At 37.5% G+C, this 26,947-nt stretch overlaps 2 protein-coding genes across 4 annotated transcripts; one reads left to right on the top strand and one right to left on the bottom strand.

The window, feature by feature from the left end:
- LOC147399685 (AP-2 complex subunit alpha-1-like) lies at nt 1-14,934 on the top strand. 2 transcript variants are annotated; one of them, XM_086445147.1, is made up of 27 exons: nt 1-386; nt 3,005-3,136; nt 3,347-3,472; nt 4,132-4,194; nt 4,276-4,373; nt 4,468-4,675; nt 5,491-5,562; nt 5,637-5,729; nt 6,412-6,513; nt 6,747-6,844; nt 7,561-7,642; nt 7,781-7,869; nt 8,618-8,723; nt 8,832-8,897; nt 9,878-9,984; nt 10,078-10,182; nt 10,312-10,432; nt 10,631-10,813; nt 10,889-11,137; nt 11,840-11,920; nt 12,101-12,265; nt 12,366-12,452; nt 12,540-12,665; nt 13,674-13,754; nt 13,836-13,907; nt 14,168-14,247; nt 14,337-14,934. In XM_086445147.1, the coding sequence occupies exons 1-27, from the start codon at nt 255-257 to the stop codon at nt 14,476-14,478; spliced, it is 3,066 nt and encodes a 1,021-aa protein (XP_086301273.1). In that variant the 5' UTR covers nt 1-254; the 3' UTR covers nt 14,479-14,934. The 2 variants fall into 2 exon arrangements, with proteins under 2 accessions (XP_086301273.1, XP_086301274.1); XM_086445148.1 differs by having other exon boundaries at nt 2-386; nt 10,895-11,137.
- A 1,012-nt stretch (nt 14,935-15,946) lies between these two features.
- Nucleotides 15,947-26,749, bottom strand: LOC147399684 (DDT domain-containing protein PTM-like). Of its 2 annotated transcripts, XM_086445145.1 has the most exons (10): nt 26,597-26,749; nt 25,413-26,410; nt 23,487-24,191; nt 22,061-23,339; nt 20,530-20,821; nt 20,312-20,436; nt 18,596-19,059; nt 18,461-18,489; nt 17,355-17,723; nt 15,947-17,252 (listed from the first exon to the last, which is right to left on the bottom strand). In XM_086445145.1, the coding sequence occupies exons 2-10, from the start codon at nt 26,231-26,233 to the stop codon at nt 16,357-16,359; spliced, it is 4,980 nt and encodes a 1,659-aa protein (XP_086301271.1). In that variant the 5' UTR covers nt 26,234-26,410; nt 26,597-26,749; the 3' UTR covers nt 15,947-16,356. The 2 variants fall into 2 exon arrangements, with proteins under 2 accessions (XP_086301271.1, XP_086301272.1); XM_086445146.1 differs by having other exon boundaries at nt 25,413-26,676.
- Between the last annotated feature and the right edge of the window lie 198 nt (nt 26,750-26,947).

The following is a 26,947-nucleotide window of genomic DNA, read 5'->3' as shown; positions in this document are numbered from 1 at the left end:
TAAACGGTATAAGTCGTCCCTTCCACCCTCCAGCGACAGACGGCTCAGTCCAACTCTCTCTTTCTCTCTCTCTCTCTCTCTCCGGTGCGTAGTTGTTTCTAGGGCATCTTGCCTGAAATTCAAGGAGATCCTTCGCAAGACTTAGGTTTCCTTCATTTGGATCTGAGAAGAAACTCGCAAAACTGATAGATAAATCTTGGATTTATATCTGCAAAAGAGTCTGGTGTTTGATCCTTCGTTGGATCTGGGAGGAGATGGCCTTGTCTGGTATGAGAGGTCTCTCCGTCTTCATAAGCGATGTTCGAAATTGCCAGAACAAAGAGCAGGAGAGGCTCAGAGTGGACAAGGAGCTAGGCAACATCAGGACTCGCTTCAAAAACGAGAAGGTTAGGGTTTTTGATTCCCCTAATCTCTCAATCTCATATGTATAAAGCTTTGATTTTCCTTATGGAGTCTTTGGATTATGGAATCTCTCTTGTTTTGTTCATTTTTTCACGATTAGACCAATTTTTTAATCTATACATTGTTAATTTACGATAGAAGTTATTTACGGAAATGCAATTTATCCCATCACTTTCAGATTTGTATTGGAATTCTATCATTTCCAGAGTTTCCTTTAATTATTTAACCCTAATTTGAAAAATACCTAATATGTCCTTTGTTTCTCTAGGATTAATTTATCATTTTAGTCATAAGCCCCTTGTAGGCCACATGTAAAGTAAATTTTGAATCTTTAACTTTTTAGATGGGTAGCTAGAGAACTCCTCCAACACGTACATACATTGTCGCACTAGCACTTTGAAGAGATCCATAGAAGAAGCCACTAGAAATCCATTAGAACACATATAAGAATCCTTGTTAAGTGGGTTTGAACTATCCTCCTAAAGATTGGGCTATCCGACTAAAGTTGGTATTTGGTAGAGTTGGGGGAATTTGGTTAACAATAGAGATTTTGGTCCTAATTCGTTGACCTGTTTTTTTTCTTCCAACACTTGACTTTCAATTGGAAATATATTCCCTTTATCTGATCTTCTTGTCATACTAATATTTAGTCATTACACCAAGTTGGTAGCTAGAGTAAATTCTTGGAAATATCCTTTCACTTGATTCCTAAAGATGGAGGGGAAAGTTGAGAAAAACATGGTTCAAAGTAGAGTAAAAGCGTAGGTACGATGGTGATTTCTTTGTTTGATATATATATATCATGTAATTTGATTGGAAATGAAAAATGGTAGAACAAGGAGAGGAGTTTGTATATGCCTACCTAAAAAAAGAGAAAGAAGAAAACAAAGGGGAAAAAATCTAAAGAGGAGCCCAAACACAACTCAATCAGGCTGCTTACAAATGAGTTTCCATATAAACAAGAAATCTTCAAAAAGGTACTCTTGAACTCCTTAAAAAGTTTCTCCAAAAAAATATGAAACCTAAAATGGAAACGATGATTTCCTGAAGAGAATGCTCCTTTCCATAAAAAAACTCGACCGTTCTGTTCTTTCCAAAACTCCATATTGCATAAACAAATGTGGTCAAGTTCTAAAGATCATGCTAGATCTATATGCCATACTGCTAGCCATGAAAAAATTCAATGATAGATTCCGGGAAGCACCAATGGATATTGGAAAGGAGAATGATATCAAATCAAACAACATGAGTGAAAGCACAAATGATAAAAAAATTATCGATGTCATTGACTTTACACTTAAAGCTTGAAAAAATCCAATGATAATTCAGGGAAGCACCAATGGAGATTGGAAAGGAGAATGAAATGAAATCAATGAGTGAAAGCACAAAGGATAAAAATTGATCGATGTCGTTGACTTTACACTTAAAGGAAAAAAAAATTCCACAGAAATTTGTTCATAGCAATGAGATGTTCCAAAGTAAGAATTCTCCTTAAGACAATTGACCAAATGAAGAAAGCAACCTTAGACGGAAGCTTTGGACCCTGGACAATAATTAAATGGAAACTTGAAGGTGAAACAAGATGTAAGGCGAGGTAAAAGGATTTGACCAAGAAAATTTTGTCCCAGCGACTGACCCATACCCAACGGTACCACCCCAACCAATACTCAAGTAACAATTATGGTTCTAAAGATGTAAGCAACTAGCAACCATTAAGATTATACATCATAAAAACACCATCAAGTCGTTAAATTAAAACCTAAAATACAAATCGCATCCCATTCCTGTAAATGATAAATCTATGGGGATAAAATAATAAATTTGAGTCAACATTGCAAAAAAGAAAAAAAGGGTGTGATCAATGATTCAAATTGTCGAGATGGACAATTCAAACCATTGAGATTGACCAAATCGTCAAGATCAATATTTTATAGTCGTCAAGATAAAAAATTGTAAATCGTTGATCTCAACGATTGAATATGAATCATCGAGATCAGCATTCAAATTACCGAGCTCAACCTCGTTAAAATAGTTCATCTAAACATTTAAACTTGAATTGTCGAGATCAACAATTCAGATAGTTGAGATCAACAATTTGATTTGTTGATCTTGACGATTTGAGTTCGCTGTTTTATCGGGGCGAGGGGGCATTAAGAAACAAAGATTTTTAACTAACTGGGTTGTTAAGATACCATCCCAAAACTCCCGTTTAATTTAGAAAGATGTCCCTCCCGCCTGGTCTGTTTTCACCTATTTATTCTGGTGCTCAAAGACTTCAAATTGGGGTTTATATTTTTGGTTCTATATACTTGGAATTTTGGAACCATTCGTGAATTTTTAGCAGTAGCTGTTAATGTTTTAGCTTGCTTAAACTTCAATTCTGAAGAAGACTAAGAAGCTAGCTTTCGTTATTCACCAATCTTTGCACTCAAAAGTATCTTTTTGTTGTCCCTTTTTACCTTTTTTTAAAGGTAAATGTTTTTGCTATATTTGATCTATTATTGTTCTTCATGTTGACTGTACAAAGCTTTACAAGATCTCAATTGGGTTGTGAAGAAGCTATAGCCTGTTAGTGAATGTGATCTTGTGTTCTTTTTGACAGGGTCTGTCACCTTATGAGAAAAAGAAGTATGTTTGGAAAATGCTTTACATCTATATGCTGGGTTATGATGTAGATTTTGGTCACATGGAGGCCGTTTCATTGATATCTGCACCAAAGTATCCAGAAAAGCAGGTAAAATATCATTCCCTCTTGCGTTACACTTTACTTTGATTTGTTCACACTTTTAAGACAATGCAACGGCCTTTTCTTTTCTTAGAAATGAGATCAAGACCAATCATTGTGGTATCATCTGGTTAATGCTTATGCATAGCCATCTTATCTGTTTGTTCATTTTGCTGGAAGACAGTGATGTAGTAGCTGATTGTTTTAATATGACTGCAGGTTGGGTACATAGTTACGTCATGTTTGCTCAATGAGAACCATGACTTTCTTAGATTGGCCATAAACACTGTGCGCAATGATATTATTGGGCGCAATGAGACATTCCAATGCTTGGCATTGACCATGGTATGCACTGGCTATTTTTATTTAATTGAAATATTTAAGTATTAGTCCTTTCTATTGCGGCATTTCTTTTAAATGAAATTCTATATCTACACATTGTGTTGAAGTAGAGCAATATTTTTTTGTTGTACAAAAAATAAAATAAAAATAGTGTTAAAAGCTAATTTAAGTTTGCGCTGTGTATACAAACACTTGCCATTTTTTACTTTCATCGCCCATGCATTTTTTTAAAGCAAATTTAGGTTCTAACTATTGTGGATTGCTAGTTTCCGTGCACTGCTTTTGGTTTGTGATTAAGATGAAGTATTCCTTATCTATACATTACTCATGTTCTTTTCTCCATGATTTAACACAACTTACGATAGTGTTATATCCCATTGCTTGATGTTAGACAGTTAGAGCATACTTGCGGTACTTGGTGTGGAATAATCAATAAGCAAGTTCCATGGTTAAGTAACCTTGGTTTTACTTTTAGCTCAATTTTCTTGTGTGATATGCGCATTAAACAAAGAAACATTTCAAAATGGCTTATAGAAGCAAGTGATGGCAGTGTAGGGTTTCCCCCCTCCTAATGCTCCGAATACCATGCATATGCTATTTACTCTAGTTCTCCCCACTCTTATTTACTGATGGTTTTTTCATCTCTCGTTTGGTCTTCACAGGTTGGTAATATTGGTGGTAGAGAGTTCTCCGAATCATTGGCACCCGATGTGCAGAAGTTACTTGTAAGAGAAAAACACAACTTTTCTATGTTCAGTTGGTTTTAAATAAAATATAAATGATGGGAGCTGAATTTTCTGCATCAGATTTCCAGCAGCTGTAGGCCACTTGTTAGGAAGAAGGCTGCACTATGCCTTCTACGCCTGTATAGGAAAAACCCTGATGTTGTCAATGTAGATGGTTGGTAAGTGTGGGTTATAAAGGTCACTGATATATGTTTCCAGTTCCAATTTTAGTTATCTGCTCCTGTTGATTCTGCTTCCCCAATATTTCTTCAGGTCAGATCGCATGACACAGCTTCTAGATGAACGTGATCTGGGGGTTTTGACATCTGTTATGAGCCTTCTTGTTGCTTTGGTATCAAATAATTATGATGCATATTGGAATTGTCTTCCAAAATGTGTTAAGATATTGGAGAGGCTTGCTAGGAACCAAGATGTTCCACAAGAGTACACCTACTATGGTATCCCATCTCCCTGGCTTCAGGTACTTTTTTTTTCCTCTATACTTTAATCTTTGTCTCTCCAAAGACTACAAAGGACTGTGAAGGGAATCAAACCTTTATCACTAAGAGAAGATATTCCGGTCTTTTCGATGGAGAGTTTGCGACCTTGCTAGAGAACATGGTAGAGTGAGTGTTTATCATCATCATCAAAGGCTTATCCCTAAAATATGGGGTCTGCTGAAAAAGTCCTTTTTGTGAATTCAATTTTGTCCAAAGCCAAAGTCTATAGCATCATGTATCTCAGCCACCATGTTCAACTTGGATGTATTAGTGTCAATTGTGACACATGGAGATGCCGACCCTTGCAAACCCCCTTGACACTGCTGTACAATTTATTTCATTAATTGCATTTAGATCGATTGATGACTCTACTATCAAGTCTTGATACCCGGATTAAGTTGCTTCCCTAGTTTTTTTTTTCCTTCCAATTCCATTGATATTGGGACTACTACAACTATTACCATTAGCAGCATTATTATCATTATTTCTGACTTGTTACTTTTAGTTGAACTTAGTTTGGAAATAATGGCAATCGTATAGTGGATCTTTTTGGTTTCTGTTTTGGTTCAAGTTGCGTATCATTACACATTGTTAAGCCGTACAAACTGAACTTCATAAAATGAGATGACTTACTTTTTTGGTTCACGAAAGTCTTTTTGAACCCATTAACTGTGGTTGTTCTCTAATTCGTGGTTTCTTGTTACGTGTATTGGTTCAAGCTAATTTTTGGAAGGTGCTCTGTAGTTAATAGTAACTATCTGTTTGATTGGTCTTAAAAAAGATTTACTTTGTGCAGGTTAAGATAATGAGGGCTCTTCAGTATTTTCCTACTGTTGAAGATCCAAATACTAGAAGATCATTGTTTGAGGTTGGTCTTTTAGTCATGGAAGTATTGAATCTTACGCAAGTTGGTTCTGACATATTTATCATTGGTTATTGCAGGTTTTACAGCGCATTTTAATGGGGACTGATGTTGTGAAAAATGTGAACAAAAATAATGCATCCCATGCTGTTCTTTTTGAAGCCCTTGCATTGGTAAGTTTGTAGCCTGGCCACTTCTTTGATTTATAGAAGTTGCCATCTGAGATCTGTAGGAGATGGATATAAGCATTTAAAATGTCTGTAGTTAACCATTAATTTGTAATGGTACCTATAGAAAAGAGTACTGTAATTTTCCCTGCAACCTCATCCTCCCACCCCAACCCCGTGCCCCCCAAAAAATATGAAATCAAATCTAATTAAAACAAATCTATTGTTGTGGTGGTTACTCCCTTTTTTCACAAATATCTTTTCATATATTTCTACGTGTATCATGTTCTCTTAACCCTTATGAATTGTTGCCAGTTTCACTATTTCTACCTGCAATTTGTTTCCTAAAGAATCATCCCCAGCCATCTAAAAAAAGAAGGAACAAGTGAATGCGCTTATTGTGATCTCTTTTGGTGGTTATTTTAGGTCCTTATTTATTTGACTGATACATTGAAGCGGATTATTTGTTTTTTGCAATATATGGTCTAATTATCCCATCACAGGTCATCTTTCTTTCTTCTTTTGATAAGTGACAGTATGGTTAAGATTATGATGATGTATGAAAGTGAGATTAGGGAAATTCCCAATATGCAGAAAGCTCTATTTACACTACATCATTTGCATCCTTGGGACATGGGAAAAGATAGTGGGCTACACTTAACCAACTCTCTCGTATTGTCTATCATAGGTCATGCATCTTGATGCTGAAAAGGAAATGATGTCTCAGTGTGTTGCCTTGCTTGGGAAATTTATTGCTGTGCGTGAGCCAAATATCCGGTATCTTGGTCTGGTAAGTTTATTTGGATTGCAAAAGTGATAGGGAAATCTTCAATCTATTATCCTTGTTAGCTTTAGTTAAAAGAGGCAAGGAAACCTATGATTTAGGTGGACAAGCTGAAGCTGGAGTGTAATAGAAAGCGCTGGTCTTATCTCTTCAGCATAGCAAGCTTCTCTTATGCAATATTGCGATTGGAGAACTCCAAAAGAGTCATCATAATCTAACATGAATTTGATCTTGTGCAGGAGAATATGACTAGGATGTTGATGGTGACAGATGTTCAGGATGTTATTAAGAGACACCAAGCCCAGATCATCACCTCATTGAAGGATCCTGATATCAGGTAAAGCTTGAGGGATCAATGCTGTTCAATATCCTGAATTCTTAAATGTTGTGTATAGAAACTTTTTTCGTATGGTGGGAACTGTCTTCCTTAAATTCTTTTTCTTTAACAGGTGAAAATGTATTTATTAAATTAAACAAAATCTTTTATTACTTGTCAATATAGGGCATTCTTTTGTTACTTATCATTACAAAACCTTTTATTCTTAATTATGATTCTGTAACACATATTGGGGGTCTGAGTTGTTGATATTTTGGTTGTTACCTTATCATTATTTGTTGTTGGGGATAAGGAAAAATCTACCAATGAAAGAAAAGACTGATGCCAACGGGAAAACACAAAAGTATATTGGGGTGAAAAAAAAGGATAAGTAAATAAATCAATTCTTTAAAGCAGTTGAGATTACCATCCAAAAGAAATTTTACAGACCCAACAACCTCACTAAGACAAAGGAATACAATAAATCCGATCCCACTTAACCAGAAAACCTTCAAAGAAGATCCCTTTGAACTCCCTAAAAACCTTACACTGAAAAAAACAAGCCTAACATGTTATCTAACTGGCATTTATCGGAAGCAAAATTAGCTGCCCTTTTGCAATGTAAATATGTTATCTAAATTTATTTTTAGCTTAAAGATGAGCACTCAAATTTTTATGCTGAAGACATGATGGTAAATAATACACTCTCTCACATATTCATAATGTTTTTTCTACAGTATTAGAAGGCGTGCTCTTGATTTGCTCTATGGCATGTGTGATGTTACAAATGCAAAGGACATTGTTGAAGAGTTATTGCAGGTATAAACAAGTACCAAGGAATACCATTACTTGTTTCTGATACTAGCATTTGAGAGGACCCGGCTGAACCCTTGGCCTTTACATTTTGTAGAAGTTGCCAGGATCAGACATGTTACTTATTCTCTTAATTTCTTTCAGTATCTCAGCTCAGCAGATTTTGCAATGCGTGAGGAGTTGGCACTAAAAGCTGCTATTCTTGCTGAGAAGTTTGCTCCTGATCTTTCATGGTAAGGGAAGGTTCTTTATGCATAGAGATGGTAATCTTATGCATGAGATGGCTAGTGATACTGATGCCTGCAACCTGCCAATTCAGATACGTCCAGATATTATGTATTTTTATCATTTCCATAATGTACTTGTCCATTTCTGTTGAAGGATACAACAGTCTTGCAAAAGCAGATTAACCAGGAATTCTTTTCAATAATTACCTTCACGACACTTTGTTTCAAACTAGAGCTGCTATTTTGAATAGTTCTCACTCTAACAGAGAGTAGGCATGCCAATATTTAGCTGCTGATTTGGGCTTGCAGTTCTAAGTAAAATAATCCTAATAAAGTTGGGTCCTTTATCGGCCAATGTGTAGGACCTGGCGTTTAACAAGTTATTATGTGTTTTGAGGCAAAAGCGTCCTGATAGCAAAGTTGTTCTTATACCAATTGTATTCTCATTCGTGTGGATATTCTTCCAGAGTTAATCCCCTCTGGTTGTGATCTCACACATTTTGGAACTTGGAACCCATCCTATTGATGTTTTGTCAAAAAGTTGGTGTATGACTACTGTATTAGATCTATTCAGATAGGGGAAGGTTTTGAATTTTCGTGTGTTTACCAGATTCATATACAACTCAGCTAGGTCGCCGTTGTCACAACTCACAACTGAGTGTAGTGGAATATTGCAATCTGGCTTCTATAAATGTGTACTTCACCTGTTTGGAAGAATCCATGCTGCATTCTTAAGTTTTTTTTTCCATTGCAGGTATGTAGATGTGATTCTTCAGTTGATTGACAAGGCAGGAGATTTTGTCAGTGATGACATTTGGTACCGTGTTGTGCAGTTTGTTATGAACAATGAAGATTTACAGGTGTTATGTTTTCTTATTACATTCTGCATTGTGATTTTTTTTTTTTCGTTATCTTTTTGTAGATTTACGTCTATATATGTTTGCCTGATGCTTTTATATCTTCATCAGCCTTACGCAGCAGCGAAGGTCAGAGATTATCTTGACAAGCCGGCTTTACACGAGACAATGGTCAAGGTGTGTGCACATGGTTCCTTTATCTTCTGCGGTTTAGGTTATAAGATAGATTTAAAAAGTATATAATGCTCCATTTGGTCAAATTTTTTACCATTGGAAAAGTATGTGATGGCATAATAACCCCAAATCTATGTACCTGCAATACAATTTTGTCATCAATAATAGCATATGAAATCGATGTATTTGTTTTTTAAGTGTAAATTTCACTTGAGAAAGAGAGGAGGTCAAGGCGACTGCCAAAAATGCAACAACCGGAAAGAAGAAAGAAATGAAAAGAGAAAAGGGAAAAAAACCCAAAAAAGAGACGAAGACCACTGATTGCACTACTCTCTGGCCTTGTCATCATATCCCATCTAAACAAGGAATCTTCAAAGATCCTGTTAGACATCTTGAAACCTTTGCACTAATAAATAAAAAACCATGAATGCTAATGATGATCTCCTGCAGTTCGTAGTTGACTGTGAATTGTCAAGTTTCGTATATATATATATATATATGGGTCAGGATCTGTAGACAACATTCTAGACAACATGTTTTGTCTTATATGGGCAAAAAGGTTCAGAATGAGCTGATTTTTTGTGAGGATGATCTCTATGGTGAGGGGATCATCCTTTCAAAAAATCAGTCCATTCTGAAATTGTTACAAGTTAAAGAATCGTGGACCGTTCATTTTAATCACTAGTTTGTAACCACTTTTCATAGGGTTAGAAGTTTTAGAATCAGCTGATTTTTTGTGTGGATGATCTACTCACCCTAGAGATCATCCTCACAAAAAATCAGCCCAATTCGAAACTGTTTTGCCATATAAGACAAAACGTTGTTTACAGATCCTGACCCTATATATATATATATTGTTACTGGCCAAGTTTAGTATTTTGTTTATAATAATATATCCATTTTAAGAACTTTATTAGTGAATTAACAATTAACAAGAAAAATACAACTATGTTGCTTTGATCATCTGGGAGTTTTTGCAACAGGTCAGTGCTTATATTCTTGGAGAGTACAGCCATCTTTTGGTAAGAAGGCCTGGCTGTAGTCCCAAGGAAATCTTTAGCATCATACATGAGAAGCTTCCTACTGTATCGTAAGATGCCTTAACCTTTCTATCTTTTGCTTTTGCTCATTTAACCTGGTTGCTCACCCATTCCAATATCCTAAAAATGGCATGCTTTTTCAGGACTTCTACCATTCCCCTTCTTCTTTCAACGTATGCTAAGATCTTGATGCACACTCAGCCCCCTGATCCAGAGTTACAGGATCACATATGGGCAATTTTCAACAAGTGAGTCTGACCCCCTTTTCTAATAAAAAACATTATTAGTATATTTCATTTATTTGTTGTAAGTCAGTATTTATCGTCTTTGTTCTCAATGATATCGTTTGAACCCTGCACTCTTGCATGTTCTTTCAGGTATGAGAGTTGCATTGATGTTGAGATTCAACAGCGAGCTGTTGAGTATTTTGCATTAAGCAGGAAAGGTGCAGCTTTAATGGATATATTGGCTGAAATGCCCAAGTTCCCTGAGCGCCAGGTACTTATTTGCATTTATTGAACTGTTACGTAGAACATTCATTTTCTTACAGTAATGTTGGATTGATTCATCAGTAACTTAAACATGGAAAAGACCACCTCTTTTAATGGACAACCAACTAGGGGGAAATACCACAGTTATTTGGTAATATGTGAAGACTACTGACACTTAACTGTATTGCCCTTTGACTCAAAACAGTCTGCATTGCTCAAAAGAGCAGAAGATACAGAAGTCGATACTGCAGAACAAAGTGCCATCAAGTTGCGGGCCCAGCAGCAGCCTTCAAATGCATTGACCGTAACAGACCAGCCCCCTACTAATGGGTCTCTACCTGTTGGTCAGCTTAGTCTTGTCAAGATGCCCAGCATCAGCAGTAATGCGGTGAGAACTTATTCCCCCTAGTAGTCGGATGATGCAGTCACTAGTTGAAATAGGGACTAATGAACTTGGCAAAAGATACAGGAAGCTAACTTGGCAGACCAAGGGTTGACCCCGACAAATGGGGCTTTGAGCATAGTAGATCCTCAACCAGCTACAGCTTCAGCAGATCTGCTTGGTGATCTTTTGGGTCCACTGCCCATTGAAGGTACTCCTGGTGTTCCTGTCCTAGGTGAGAAAAATTCAATCTCTGGATTGGAAGGTATTTCAAATGCGGTAGATGCCTTAGCACTCGCTCCTCTTGGAGAGCAAGCAAATGCAGTCCAGGTACTACAGATGTATTCATCATTTCTATGTCTATAATGAAGCTTTATTTTCTTTTAAACAAATCCAGGTTACTTGAGCAAGAACTGTGGTGATTTTGCATTTTGGATAGTTAAAACAAATTTACGCTTAAAGAAAATTTGGGATAAAGTAATTAGGGTTTAGAATACCCTATATTCAAGGATTTCTCAATTTACGTGCAATCTGCAAATCAATTCACTAATTCTGTTTCAACATTAAGCATGTGAGGATTATAATACCAGGCCATGAATTGGACAGATGTGTTCATAGACTTATTGACCATTCAATGTCCCGTCAAATTCTTAGAATCCTGCTTTCGTCTGACATCTGATCGGTCTATGGTTTCCACTTATTTGGTGGGGTGCTTAAGCATGCGGTATATAGGGAACCCCTATCACTCACCTGTTGCTTGATGCTTCCGTTGACTACTGTCATATGTCCTTTCCCTGTTCAAGTTTCTTTTTTAGGGCGGTACATGTAGGTTTTTTAGACCGCTACCTGAAATTAGTGTTATAGAAAAGTTATTGTATGGTTCAAATTACTCTATACTTTTGGTTTTCAATTATGATCTGTTTTTTAGATCCTCTGTAATTAGTAGGTCCGCCATGTGCTGGAAAACAATGATCCATACTTTCTTGCTGATATATGTGGTGGGCCATCCAATTATTCCTCTTGTATTTGCAGCCAATAGGAAATATTGCTGAAAGGTTTCATGCCTTGTGCCTGAAAGATAGCGGAGTTCTATACGAGGACCCTTATGTTCAGGTTCGCTTCATTAAATTGCAATGTTCTATAACTATTTCTGATGTTCTACATTGTGCTTATTTAGAAAAAGGCATCTGACACCACAGTAGATTGTATTTTTAAACTACAAAAAGTAGCATTTTCTACTTCTGTCATCTTTCATGGTGCATCTGGTGATTTGTTTGTCATCTACTTTCCCAGATTGGTGTAAAAGCAGAGTGGCGAGTCCCTCTTGGGCGTCTGGTGCTTTTCTTGGGAAACAAGAATACATCCCCTCTTGTTTCGGTTCAAGCCGTGATATTGCCTCCCTCCCATTTAAAGATGGAGCTCTCATTAGTACCTGAAACAATTCCTCCAAGGGCACAGGTCAGGACTGTTTCTTGTTTTTTGTGCTACTATTGTTTGATTGCGTGCTAATCCTATCATCACTTCAGATCTGAGGTTTTCTTTATCCTCTGTTACCTAGGTGCAATGCCCACTTGAAGTTATGAATCTTCGTCCGAGCAGGGATGTAGCTGTTCTTGATTTCTCGTACAAGTTTGGAACTACAATGGTACTGTACATGTGTGCTCTACAGCTGATCTATTAAGAATTGCGTAGTGCCATGGCTTGAGATATCATTGTTTCCCCCTTTGTATAGGTCAATGTGAAGCTTAGACTTCCGGCTGTCTTGAATAAGTTTATGCAGCCTATATCGTTGTCTACTGAAGAATTTTTCCCCCAATGGAGATCACTTTCTGGACCACCCCTGAAGCTTCAAGAAGTGGTAATTTCCCCACTTTAGTTCAAGTTGTAAATTTTATGTTTTGCATTATTTTCCTTGGCCAGATTAGAAGACAAGCTTCTTATGTAAAATTTTCATGTAATTGTTTGGTTTCACCATTTCTTTTTTTCTTTGGCCTGCTTGATAGTGATATTTTTTCTAGGTCTAATTAAAATTTATTTTCTAGGCCTAGTGAACCTTGAGACATGCACATGCACAGGCACACAATCAAGTTGGCACTAAAGTGCATACACCTCACTAAATGTATCCCTTTTCTGAAACTTCTATGGTGCTGAATGACTTCAAATTAATGGGAAATGGGACTCTGTCCAAAATACTAGATATGCAGTCCACCTTTGACTTAGGGCTGTCAACGGATGCTTATCAGTTGTGGATATAACAATATCCGAATTCGAATTCGAATCCAACAGATGTTCTAAAACTCTATCTGAATTTGAATCCGATTAGAATTCGAATAATTTGCATATTAAAAAAAAAACATAATTTTTCCTTATCCAATTGATTTTTCATTATTAAAAAAACCTATTATATATTATAAATGAAATAAAATAAAATATATTATATATTATTTCGAATTGGATATTATCAGATTCGAAATGTTAATATCCAAATCCGTATCCGATAAGGATTCAAATATATAAAACTATCTGAATTCAAATCCGATATCCGAAAATTTCGGATAATATCCAAATTTTCAAATTCGAATTCGAATTGGATTTGAATTTTCGACTATCCATTGACACCCCTACTTCCACTAGGCTAGAAATGTTAGAATGAGCTATTTTTCTGTTAAGAGGATCTCAATGTTGAGATCATCCTTAACAAAAGTCAGCCCTTGATAATTTCAAAAATAAAATTCCCTTGATTTACGCCATGATGTAATTTAGGGTAAAAAATTGTCAACCTATTGCCACCCTATATTTGACTTTCTCTTACATTTATTTTGACACATATCCTTTCTGCCTGTATTCCCTTGTTTACCATGAGCAGGTTAGGGGTGTGAAACCATTATCTCTTCCTGAAATGGCAAACTTATTCAACAGCTTTCGGTTGATTGTTTCTCCAGGACTTGTAAGTTGCAGTTTTCTTTGCAGTCTACCGTCTTACTATATCCTCCATTTAAGTAGTTCAAAGTTTGATGTTTTGTTTCAGGATCCAAATCCAAATAATTTGGTTGCAAGCACCACTTTTTACTCTCAGAGTACTCAAGCTATGCTTTGCTTGGTAAGGGAGTAATCGCTGCCTTTTTTTTTTTTCTAGTGTTACTTAAACCATATTTTATATAACTGTATCTGTTTTTCCATATAAAATATCTGCTATTTTTTGGTGATAAATTTCAAGATAGGAATGTTTAAGAAACCTGATTCATATTCATCCTATCATTCAGTTTTATTTGGTCTCAAGAAAACATTAGTTTTCTGGAAATGTTGTCCTGTGGAGTTGGTGTGAGTTTGCCATCTTACAACTTTGTTTTATGCATTCAGGTTAGAATTGAAACAGATCCATCGGATCGAACCCAGCTCCGAATGACAGTTGCCTCTGGGGACCCAACACTAACATTGGAGTAAGTCTATTTCCACTTGTAGGTCATTCAGTTAAGTAACTATTATTCTTGTAGTCATGGAGATACTCACTCTGACAATTGCTTCTCAGGTTGAAGGAGTTCATCAAGGAACAATTGATTAGCATTCCAACGGGTTCACCCGCGCCTCCATCAGTACCATGGCAAGCACAACCAACCAGTCCAGCTGCAGGAATGACGGATCCTGGTGCCATGCTTGCTGGTTTGCTTTGAAAATTCCGATGAAATTATACTGTGCAGATTTGTTTACTATGGTTGCACCTGATTTACAATCCTACCCCTGTTAGTGTTTATTGAATTGCAGTGGTGGGGGGTTAAGGATAAGTGGATGGCGGTACAATGCTAGGGCTGGCGGAATTAAGGATGAATGAGATCATTGTGTTCGGCATAATTTGAGTGGATTTATTTTTCTTTTTTCGGGGGTTGGTTCGGGACTTTTGGATTCTTTCAGGGCATGTACCAATGCCTTGGTGAGGTGGTGTGTGTTGTGAGGTGACGAGTCTTTTTTTTTTTTTTTTCCGCTTGACCAGTTTCTGTATCTCTGGTATTTGAGAATGTGTAAGGCTATACAAGTAGGGTCATTGTAGCAATTTGCATTTGTGGTTGGTCCATATTTATACATTGAATAAGAAGAAAAAACAAATGAAAAGTTACGATAGGTTCTTGTTATTCTAAGAATCTCCTTTGAGGGCATGGATGGAAATTTATAGTTCTCTCTTTTTTTTTTTTTTTTTGTGGGTGTATGGCAGATATATATGTTTTTAAACAGAGAGAAAGACGCGTAGTGGTGCAATGTCTCATTTTTGCTGAGAAAACTACATATCTGAAAACTTCTTGTGAGGGCTGCATTTGGAGCCACTATTCCATCGTAGGTATCTGCTATCTGAGATTTGTTCAGGCACCGGATGATTTATCCTTAATACAAGGAATGTTTCTCTTAGATTCACGGTTTTAGAACTCATTGACATCTCGTCCACGAGTGAGACCGAGTAATCTCAGACTTCTTGTCCGATATGTAGTCATATCATTCATCAATAGGGTTTAAAATGGGTCAGATTTTATTCAAAATTCGATTGATGAATTTAGTGAATTTGATTCCATCAAGCATATCTGAATTAAAATATGATTTGGACATCAACTCAAGTCAAATATAAATCCACCCCTATGTGTCATGATTTTAATGATATATTACTTTGCAAGTATTATTTTTAAAATTTTCAAATCATTTTTCATCAATGGCTGGATGTAGTGGTTAAAGCCACTTTTCAAAATGAAAAGGTTTTAAGTTCCAAGTTCTCATTTGACCATATTTTAATAATTTTATTTGAAATAACCTGGATTGATTTGAAATTATCGACCCAAATCAATTAATTTCATCAAATCTGTATACTTTGACTGAATTAAAGTAAAATGATTCAGATATGATTTTAACTAGTAAGATTCACATCGGATATGAATCTGAAAAAAACCAGATATGAATATGGGCGTACTCATATCCGGCATGAATCCACCCCATTTTAAACCCTATTCAACAATGGACCTTGGTTTTAATTCTCGTCCGATACGTTTGACTTGTCTATCCATCTCGTTGGTGGACGATACCGAGACGTATTGGACAAGTTGTCTTGGTCTCAGATGAGATTTAAAACCATGCTTAGATTAAGAGCACAAGTCAGCACACTTCAAGGGAAATTTCATCTTTTAGTAATTTCCAAAAACTTCAATTGAATTTTGATTTATACAACGCAGCTGAACGGATTTAAAAAAAAAAATCTATTGATCCTTCAATGTGAAAATCAGACTAGTTTCTATTTTTTCTCACCTGAAATACCAAACTGACAGTAGTTGAAAAACTTAGTCCCCAAAGATGAAAACTTGGCTTTGTAAACAATGGTGACTCTTGGGAGGGGGCAGGAACCCTATGTGTTCTCGAAATGCACAACCAGGGCAGGGGTGTTGGCAGAACTGTATTGGGAGTAAATGATGGTATGCATCTGAAATCAAATAATAGTGGAGCTCAGATGAGACTATTGGTCCAAAATTTAACCTGTGAAATTGCAATCTTTTCCTCCATAAAGCATGAGAGGACAGCTACTGCCAGTCCCTGCAACGATCACACCTCCACCTATCACAAGATGGTTCAACCCACCTCGAACAATGGCTGTGTATAGACATCCCACATTTATCACAAGAAAGATCTGGGGCTGGCTCTGTGTTTGAACACATCTGACATGGCACTTTGTTAATAGCAGGATTTGAAGTGATGGTGAGTTTTTGATGATCTCTTGTTGTACCGAGTTCACATTCTTCAGGCAGGTTGTAGGGTTGAGAATTTTCCCAATCACCCGACATATCCACGGGTGCATCAAATATATCAAATTGGTTGTTGTTATCATCGGTTGCCAGCAATTCAGTAAAAGAAAAGTAGGTCTGAGGCTCATACTCCATATCCTCATAGTTCACACCACCATAGTCGAACATCTCATCTTTAGGACCATCAATAGGAAAGTCCCATTCCACTTGAGGAGGTGATGCATTTTCAAAGCTCAGGAGTGTGTTTCCTTCAAGAGGAATGGATTCTACTTGAGAAGGATTCACAAAAGAACCATCTACATCCGTTTCACACTTTACAAGTCTTCTGACAGGTAGTTTCTGTGGTCCTTGGAATGATGTTTCGGGAATGTCCCATATAGATCCGAAATCTGATGTGGCATCTGTGATTGGCTCGACTCTTTCAAGTGAGAAAAGAAGGGGGTCGTCCTCTTCTAAGATCACCTCATCCATCTCCGTGTGTAATGTTGGAGTATTTCCCCATTCTTCACGTTCTATTCCACTTTGCCTTGAAGCCCTTGCGCGTGGTTTCCGATACTCTCGGCTTGTGTAAGGGCACACAGGCGAAGCTTTCCTGCGGCACTTGCAGCACCTGAATCCGACCACATCAAAAATCTGTGATTCCTTGAGTTGGACTGCATCAGCATGGAACCAACCTGTACACGAACACAAACAAAACATGAGCAAAATGTAAACAGGAAAGTAGTGGATAATGTCCAGAGACAATAGAGAACAGAATTTTTCTTATGTGGTCTTACATTTGCAATGTTCACAGCAGATGTACATCAAATCAGAATTGTATGGCATAGAGCAAAGGCTGCAAATGGGTCTCATTGATGGGTCCAAATCAGCATTGCCTCTCGGAAGAATGTTCTTGAGCCGGAAATCTGATCCAGTTTCCTCACTATTCTTTTTCTTCCATATAAGACCATAAGAAGCAACTGTTCCACTTTTACCTTTAGTTGCCAAATTAGGACCAGGAATAGGTGATTTCATCACTGAATGGGTTTCCATTTTCACAACGGATACAGCTTTGGCATGGTAACACTGGTTACATGTGACCCCCAAATCCAACTCACCTTTTGCATCAACTGTCAGAGGTACGATACACTCTTTGTGACAATAACCTGATCCGAAAACAGAACCAAATGAACTCATCAGTACAGGACTTCTATAACACAAAAAGTTGTAGACAACCAAATAACTAGATAGCAAAATTATCATCTGCTGGGCAAGCCTAATGTCCAAATATTAATGGCGGTCATTATTTGAACATAAAGATGGGACCCACGGATGGTTCTTGTAGAGCAAGAACCAAGCTCTGGAAGACCATGTAACCTTCCGCACTTCAGACTCCACAGGGCACAGAGCACTGGAAAGAGTTTCTATTTTTTTTAATAAGTCGTAGAAAGAGTTTCAGGCAATGGTATAGGAAGAAATGTATCCTGACATTCAGGTTTATGGACTGGTGATAATATTCAGGAACCATGTTACCCGGTATGTTAGTACGCTTAGTTCAAATTCGGGTTCGTGATTTGCTACTCTTGAATGAACCCGGTTCGTAGAGGTAGTTCATAGAAAATATTGAAGTCATTTATGTTAATCTCATATTAGAAGATTCAGGTCAAGGGGCATGTCATCAATTTGAAAACTGTGGGGGCATCTCTAAAATCCACCAAAACATGGGGTTCGTCAGATTCGCTCATGTTGACGAACCCACTATGAACTGAAACTTGAAGTGGTTTGATTTTGTATCAGTTCGTGCTACAGTACTATATTAGCAAACCCGGTAACACAGTTCAGGAAAATAGGTCTAAATTATAAGACAGGAGAGAAGGGGTGTAGGTGTCAGTGGTTTATATACCTTCACATTCATTGCACTTAACCGCATCCCTGAAAACCAAATCAAATAACTCCATTACTGAGCTGACAAGAAATTAGTGAACAACAATATGTACTAAATTGAGAAAGTGGTATAAATAAATTAATAAAAATGTACCGAAGTAAAACATCTTCTCGACACGAGGCACAATAGCACTTATATACTTTCTCCTCCTTGCACATAAGATATGAGAAGATATCCTTCCGGGAAGCTTTTAGCTGTCTTATTTGTAACTTGGATAAAACATGAGAGGCCTTAGAAGGTGGCAAAGAGACCTTCTCTATCTTCTCTTCATATTCTTTAATCAAGTACAAAGGGATGTGAGTTTCAGAAAACCAACACTTTTCCTTCCCATCCTCATTCTGCTCCACTTCAATAATATTCTTCAAGATACGGAAAGGGCGGTGTTTCTGATTACCGAAATCTAATCCATATGTAATCTTGCTATCCTGAATCTTTTTATCACAAATATATGCATTCCTGAAGGCAGAAATATCATTCTCTGGTCCTTTACCATCATGAAAGTTCTGCTCTGGCCGAACAAGATCACTCCACCTTACATGAAGGTCAAGGTATCTAACCTGAGGCACATTGTAAATTGACTGGAAATTAGAATCTCACCAAATAAGGTAGACAAACACATTACAGCACATCAAAAGAGCACCAAAAAGAGTGAAACCTTATAAAAGGGGCATAGACCCATAGCTCAGTTGGTTTGACACATTGCAAAACAACTTTGGGGTTGTGGGTTCAAGTCCAACTCAGCCATCAAAAAGAAAACTTTATAAAAGGTTTAAGGATTTGTACTACTTGTGGGTTATGTTTTTCTATCTAAGCTTGTGTTTACACTATTTTAGTAATTTGAGGTTACTATTCTTGGCAAAACATATCTTACCATAATTGGATAGGTGAAATATGTTCCAGAAAACAAATGGAGAAGTTCCATAAATTTTAACAGATCTAGGATAGTTGCTCTATTTTCCCCTTTGTTTCTCTGCTGTATTAGGTTCATTATTAAGAAAGAGCATATAGACTGGTTTTAGGAATGTGAATCTAGTCTTAAAATAGTTTAAGAAAATTTCTATTTCCTGTTCTAGGTAAAATTACAATAGAAATAAGAAATTACAGGATGTTGTCCAACCCATGATCTCCGATTGAAAAAGTGAATAATGAGTTTTATTTTATGTTTAAAAATGCTAAGATGGCTACTATGAGAGGTGTGATCTGTGCATGCTGGGTAGCACTGATTGTATCTTTCAAAGATTCGTGTCTTCTCCAGAAACAAAGCAGGTTGTATCATAACCAGAGTGCAGTAACCCATGCCCTTGAAAAAAGGATAGATTCATGTTTCTAACCCAAATCATTGGGACAAGGCATAGATGATTACAATGATCATTCTCTTCTTTATCTGTTTTATATTTCTGAATTTCATCATCGTTATTTCTGTCATACAGGCAATAAGCATTTAGATAAGCCCATTAAACCCCTCTAAATGCCCATTTGCAACCGGTTCAAACCAACAGAAGATCTGCTACCCAGAAATTCAACACACTTTACTTGAGATCAGGCTCAGTAACCATCCAAAACCCATCTGAAACCAACCCCACCAGTTCATGCCAACCCTAATTCATTCCCCCACCCTAAACCCATATCAAGAAATCCTACTACTTGAGCATAGGTGGAAACATTGTTGACCCTAGATACTTCCTCACTACTCTGTCTACATCGATATGTTCTCAAGCAAAGCAACAATTGCTTAACCAAAGATGTAAAAAAATGAAAGTCGAAAGAAGGGAGTATGGCCTTTAGCGTACAGATAAGATATGAACAAACCTGAAGTGCAAGATTCGATGCACTCATACTCATTTCCACTGCAGCTCTCCAAGCAAACCGTCTACTTCTTTTGGGAATCTCAGAACCTTCAGCATAATTAATACCAGAGATTTTTCTAGAACCACCTGAAGTGCTACCGATACATTAGCCTTTTTTTTTCTTTTTTTTATCTCACGAATCTGAAGTGGGAAAAAAGATGAGTGAACCTGCCAAATTACCTTGACGAGCTGCCTTTTTAACCATAGAGCGTGGCAAAATCCCTTTCTGAAAGACCAGCTTCGAAAGTTTCCCTCCACGCCACCAGCTAACTTTCTTCAAATCATCATCGCAAGGGTCCGTTGCAATTTCAGATACTGCAGATTGTCTCCTACTCCGCCTCATACCTGGTCTCCTAGGAGCTGATCCAACGGAGGATGCACCTCTCTGGACTGCAGAAGACTCAACCGACCAATCATCCACCAGCTTTAGCCAGTCACCAGAGAAAGCAACTACACGAATGTGCTCCTCAAGCTGCAAACAACACATAAAAACAATTAGAACCCAAAGATTGAACATGTATGCATCATGATGAATGCATAGTATAAATGAATGAACAGCTTGTCACTCATTTGGGGAAAAAAAGGAGAACCCTTTCATTCTCCAGAGAAGTATACAAAGTTGCAAAGGTGTATAAGTACTTCTCAATCCACCTCTAATAAGGAATTAGGATTGCTCGACATTTTTCATTTTTTTTTTAATAAGCAGATCAGCTCCAAGGACTACAATCTTCATCAACATCATCGTCATGTTAAATAGTGAGAACAAATGGGAAGGAACCAAATAAGTTCCCAACTAACATTCGCTCACATTAGAGATAGGCCACGATAAAGAGTAGCTTGGTGTATGTTATTTGCAAATGAGGTAGTGTTACTCGATGAAACTAGAGAGGGGAGTGCAACTTTTAGTCAAGAGAAGTAGAAAAAATGACTAACTTGGAAGGTAAAAAACAAAAATATCTCCACAAATAAAAGGTGTCGAGTTAATACGACATACCTAGGATAAAAAAACCTGCCTTCACCTCTGAATATCTATTGAAAAAAAAAAAAAACGATCTCCACAAGTTGTGTTAAAAAAGTATTCTCATATTCAAAAGTTGTGAAAAATTAAGAGAAACCAAGGCAATGCTTAGTTTAAAACAAAGTAAAAACATCGTTATGGACGATAATAAATCATGAATGAAACTAAATGTGCTTTAGCTTCAAGGCACACACCCAGTGGTCCAAACTCCAAACAAACCCCCCCCCCCCAAAAAAAAAAAAAAAAAAAAAAACAAAAAAAAGGACAGTGTAGCCTTCTTTGGTTGGACTCTGGTTTTAAACAAACTCGTAACTTTGTTTGGATATTGAACTAACATTGATCTTTTGTGTCCAATGTTGTCAAGCTAAACTCGGAAGCCACTGACTCCTGAAATCATATATGACAAAAACCCAAAAGCAAATGAAATGCGGGACATGCATCATGTTATTGTTCACACTCTTAAAAATGATAAATAAAAAAAGGATGCCTCAACTAAATATTGACAAAAAAAAATTATAGTTGATAACGACTAAAATGTACATACTTTCAGTTGTGGGTGGTCTACATTATGCAACGAAACAGATGCTTCTATTAGTCATTACTAGAAGTCAAATAGGTTGACATGATATAAACAATGATGGCACTCCTGAAAACCGAGAAAACGATAGTTTAACAAAAATAAATAAATAATACCTCGAGCAAAAGAGACTTTATTGCATGGCAGGTTGAAGCATTTTCAAGTTGTTTACGCCATTGTTTTCTATAATTTGACAACAGAAAGGGTCCAACTACAAGACCATGTAAACTCTCCTCCATGAATAAAATATATGTTGCAATACCAGGAAGATTTCCCTCTCCATTCTTTATGGGACGAAGGCCACCAAGGATCCTTGCTGATTTTTTAATGGCAATTGAAGCAGCCAAATTCAACAAACATCCCCTTCTGCTTGTAGAAGGAGCCTTGCATGAAAGACACCAACCACATCTTTCCCTTGGGACCTCCATTAGCTTCTTTTCTGAAATTGGCCAGGAGAAGCGAATAGATGCTGATTTGAATGCTTCTAATTGAAATGTGTTGTTTGCCGAGACAACTTTTCTGGGGTTTGATGAAGTGCGAGTCTCAGTAAGTCGATCTTCTTCTGATGCAAGAACAGCCAGGTTAGCAGCCGCGGATGCAGCAACGTCACCAAGAATATACTGATTTGTGTAAGCCTGGGGCTTGAAATGGGCACCCGTGTATAAACAATCATCATCCTTGTCTCCCTTACTAGTCCCACCACAACTTAGTATACCTTCTCCCCTTTCACAAGACATGCTCAAAGCACCATTCTTTATAGGCAAAGTCATACCATCTGCACCAGACCTGTTTCCCGAGGCACAGGTAGCAAACTCCGATATAGTAGGTCTCTCAGAGAGGACTTGGTGTGTCAGATCAGAATGGTCGGGAAAGAGGTTTATTGACCCAGTAGACGCCATAGATTCTGTTGCAAACTGCTTGAGGGACTTTGTATTTGTGAGTGGAGAGACTTGTTGATCATCTCTTTGTAAACATGGAAGGATGGCTTGATTAACTGTATCCAAGGAGTTACCATTCAACCCATCTTCTTGGCAATCATTCTCCTGACATGACGGCACTCCATTCTCTAAATTACTTTCGGTTACAGCAGTTGCATAGTTCTCCTCCCTAACTGCATCTAGGACTTTGTGGGTTTCCTTAACAGAAAGGGTGTGCACTGGAATAGTAACCATTGGATATTCCTTTTCGTCTGCTGGATTTGTAATAGCTTCGATTCTTTCAGGAATAGAGAAAATTGAATCCTCGGGAATTTTCCAGTACTGTAAAATGTGCTTGCATATCCCTGAGTACAAGGTCGTATGTTGTCCCGATGAAGTAAGTACTTGCAGGACCTTTGGAATGTCATTATGATTGTAATACCTAGAAGATGGTCCTGCACTGATCGATACCTTGAGCCTGCACTCATCCATTTCAATGGATCATAAAGAAATTGCACAAAATCTCTAAGAGTAACTGAAATGTGAAAAACTGCAATCCTAAGAAAGTAAGTATGTTGCTCGTGAGAAACCTACAAATAAAAAGCAGCTAAGTTCAGAGACTTACACAAGTAAGTGGTCGCAAGTACCCAAAAAAACCTGCTTATATGGATCGATGCCAAAGGTTTCTGCTCCTCTAAGCCCCGTTCCAATTCTGAGAGTTGGTTCCATCTTATTAACGGTACACTCAGGACAAAACCATGGCCCGTCTGGTATTTGCATTTTACATAGACCAATACATCTCGAATGATAAACTGAAGGGCATCCGTCACAACAAAGCAAGGTCCCATCCATGCCGCAAAGCCGGCATTCATCACTATTCTCATCCTGATCAACATCAGTAGCATCTGTGACCAGTTCAGTAACTTTTGAACCCAGATTCATGCAATGAGTTGGTTTCGACCCATTAGATTCTGTGATTATCTCCATTGATTCTGGATCCTTGCAAGCTGACGTCTTGGAATATCTGGGATGTACCCTTTTTGGCCCATTTTCAAGAGGGAGGGTTGCAGTCCCATCGGAATCAGTCCTCTCTTCCAAACTTTCCCGTAGGTCTATTTCTGCTCTTAGTTCTGCTGATTCTATGACATCATCACACAAGATTTGTAAGATCAACAGCTTCCTAGTCACAGATAAACTATAATATTCCACGTCTAAAACATCGGTATAAAATCCTTTCCAGTCTGACCCCTTTGTGTACCCCATTACCAGAAGATACTCGACTATGTAAACTGGCCAAGTCAATGTGTCGAGTAAGCTCCAATCAAGGCGCCTGAGGATGATAAAAGCACGTTGGTTCTAATTACTATCCGATGAAGAAGGAAACTAATGCATCATAAAATAACATGTATAGTGAAAAATAACAGAGCGACAACTGTGGGGTGTAGTACTTCGGGTTTACATGCAAGGGTTTCATGTAAAGAAGATCACCTCTGACAAAAATAGATAATTGGGCTCACTAACAATTTTTTTTATTTTTATTTTTATGAATGAAGAAGCTTTATTAAAAGCAATGGAAAAGATCGAGATGACCCAACCCAAGGAAAAGAGTAGAAGAAAAGAAAAAACAAGAGAAGCAAAACTCAAGAGCTACCCATATGATTACAAACCCAATCCCACCTCCCCAAGAAATCCTCAAAAAAGATGCCTTTTACTTCAATAAAAACTGAACTCCAACGGACTAAAAGCCCCAAAACATCAATGATAACCTCATGGGCTCACTAGCATTTTGATTCTCCCTCCGATCCTCTCCGTGTATTTAGTTTGCTCGAGGAAATTAATAACTCTTGGGCATGGTCACCAAATTCTCTGACTTATTGAAAAATTCGCGATTAAATCAAGATTTTTTCCGTCTCCAATTTAATCACACTTTTTCAATAAGCCATGACTTTTACAAACTTTGCGATTAAATCACAAAAATCACGATTAAATAGCAAACTTTGCGACTAAATTGTATTATATAAGAGAAGATGACCTTGATGAAGATGATGGTGGCCATTTTATTGATGAAGCATTGGATAATGAAGATGCAAATAAGGATGACATTGAATATTTATTTTTATATTTGAATAATATAACCCTTGAGTGAATTGTGGACTTGAGGTTACATGTTTTGGATGCAAAGATGATATATATATATATGGCTGTTTGATGATTTATTATTGTGGTTTAATATGAGATTTGGTGATATAATATGAGGACACCACCTAGTATGAAAAATTGCAGACTTAAGCCTAGCTCAATTTTTTCCCAATTTACCGAAAATTTCCCTTTCCGACTTATTCCCGAATCTTGATTCGGTGACTATGCTCTTGGGTGTCCAGGATACTAAGAATGGGTAAATATTTTTTTTTCCGCCTAAGATATCTCCTATGTGGTAAAACAGTGAACGACAAGTGCTCTCAAGCTATGTTTATGCTTATATGCGCATGATAGACCATAATTATCCTTGATATGGTGTGTGTGTGTGTGAGAGAGAGAGAGAGAGGCATACCCCAAGCATTTTGATGCAAGCAGAGCACCATCAGAAGAAAGCATCTCGAGATGACGTCTCAATGCGCGCATGACAGCGAGATGAATACCATCCATTAAAGTATTGGGGGCAGCACAATTGAGAGACCCCACAAAATCATCCAATCCAAAAGGGCTTAAGAATAGCTGAATACTAAAAGACCGCAAGAAACCATACACTGAAAATAGATGGATAACGGATTCCTCCGGAATGCCTATATTACCTGATGACGGAGGCAATGATGGAGATGGAATAAGGGGCACCACGTTATCCGAACAGGAAACTTGAGCTTGGACAAACTCACATGAATCACTTGAAGAGTCGGCATCACCATCAAGAATAGGTTTCTGGTCTTGATCAATCTCTTTATCACCACCATTTTCTAAATCAGAACTTGACTTACTCGCAGAAGACGCTTCTATTACGACCAAATCAGAACTCGTAACCCCACTTGGAGTCTTCGACTTACACTTTGAAATCAACTCATCCAATTTCTTCTTCCTTGTACTAAGCTCTGCATCAAAATCAACCTCTTTTACGAGAATTTCAGGGATTTCGTTGCATTCCAGATCCTCGGAATCCCCATCCTCATAACCAACTCTGTACAATCCATCTGTATACGAAACAACCTTCCCCAAGAAAACACCGTACCCCTCAAACTCCTTCCTTACATATCTTCCCACGAAAACCTTTGATCTTGTCTCGACGCCCTTTCCCCTACCCGCCACACACTCCTCCAGTCGATCGACACTCTCTTCTTTAACATTCCTCTTTCTCCTCTTCCTCTTACGAGCCTCCTCCATAAACAACCAAAAACTAGGTTTCCAAACAAATCCTCTTCGTGAAAAAACTCTCTATATGTCCGAGTACTTCGGAATCTATACTAAAGTCAAGCCAAGAAACCCTAGAATAAAATCTCTTCCAATCTTTCCAGACAAAATGGAGGTTTTGGCAGATCGAACTCAGCAAAAAAACAAATCCTGATGAAATAAATCGAAACTTCGTCAAAGAATTAAAAACAAACAGATTTAAGTTTCAAGAAACAAACGAAAATTCCTCGATCTATAATGAGTTTTTCTCGACATGATACACGAATCTAGAACATAAATCGATGGAGAAACCGATAAACATGATAAATTCGATTAGAAACACGCGTATATCTGTACCTTGTTAGGGTTTGATAAGCGCCATTGACGACACCCTTTGAGCTTCTAGGGCAAAAAGTGAGATAAGAGAAGGAGAGTTCACTACTCTGCCCTATTTGGGGAGAGACTAGCGACCTTTCCAGTTTCCACACTGTTCCATCCCAATAGAAGTTACCGCTACACGTACAATTACTACGTGGTTGGTACGAAACGGACGCTTTAACCCCTGTTTAACATGTTCAACTCGCCCAAGACTCAATCTTTTAACTCGTAATATATGTAATTAGCAATTATTATAATCTATAATTATGAAACTTGGGATCAAGTACGGTCGCAGTACGGGCTAGATATATAGTATTCTTTAAAAAAAAA

This window comes from Akebia trifoliata, chromosome 6 (assembly GCF_017979445.1).
Source record: "Akebia trifoliata isolate Shusen 1 chromosome 6, ASM1797944v1, whole genome shotgun sequence".
Lineage (NCBI taxonomy): Eukaryota > Viridiplantae > Streptophyta > Magnoliopsida > Ranunculales > Lardizabalaceae > Akebia > Akebia trifoliata.
The sequence above is the reverse complement of the archived record's forward strand: the minus strand, read 5'-3'. Positions and strand labels throughout refer to the sequence as shown.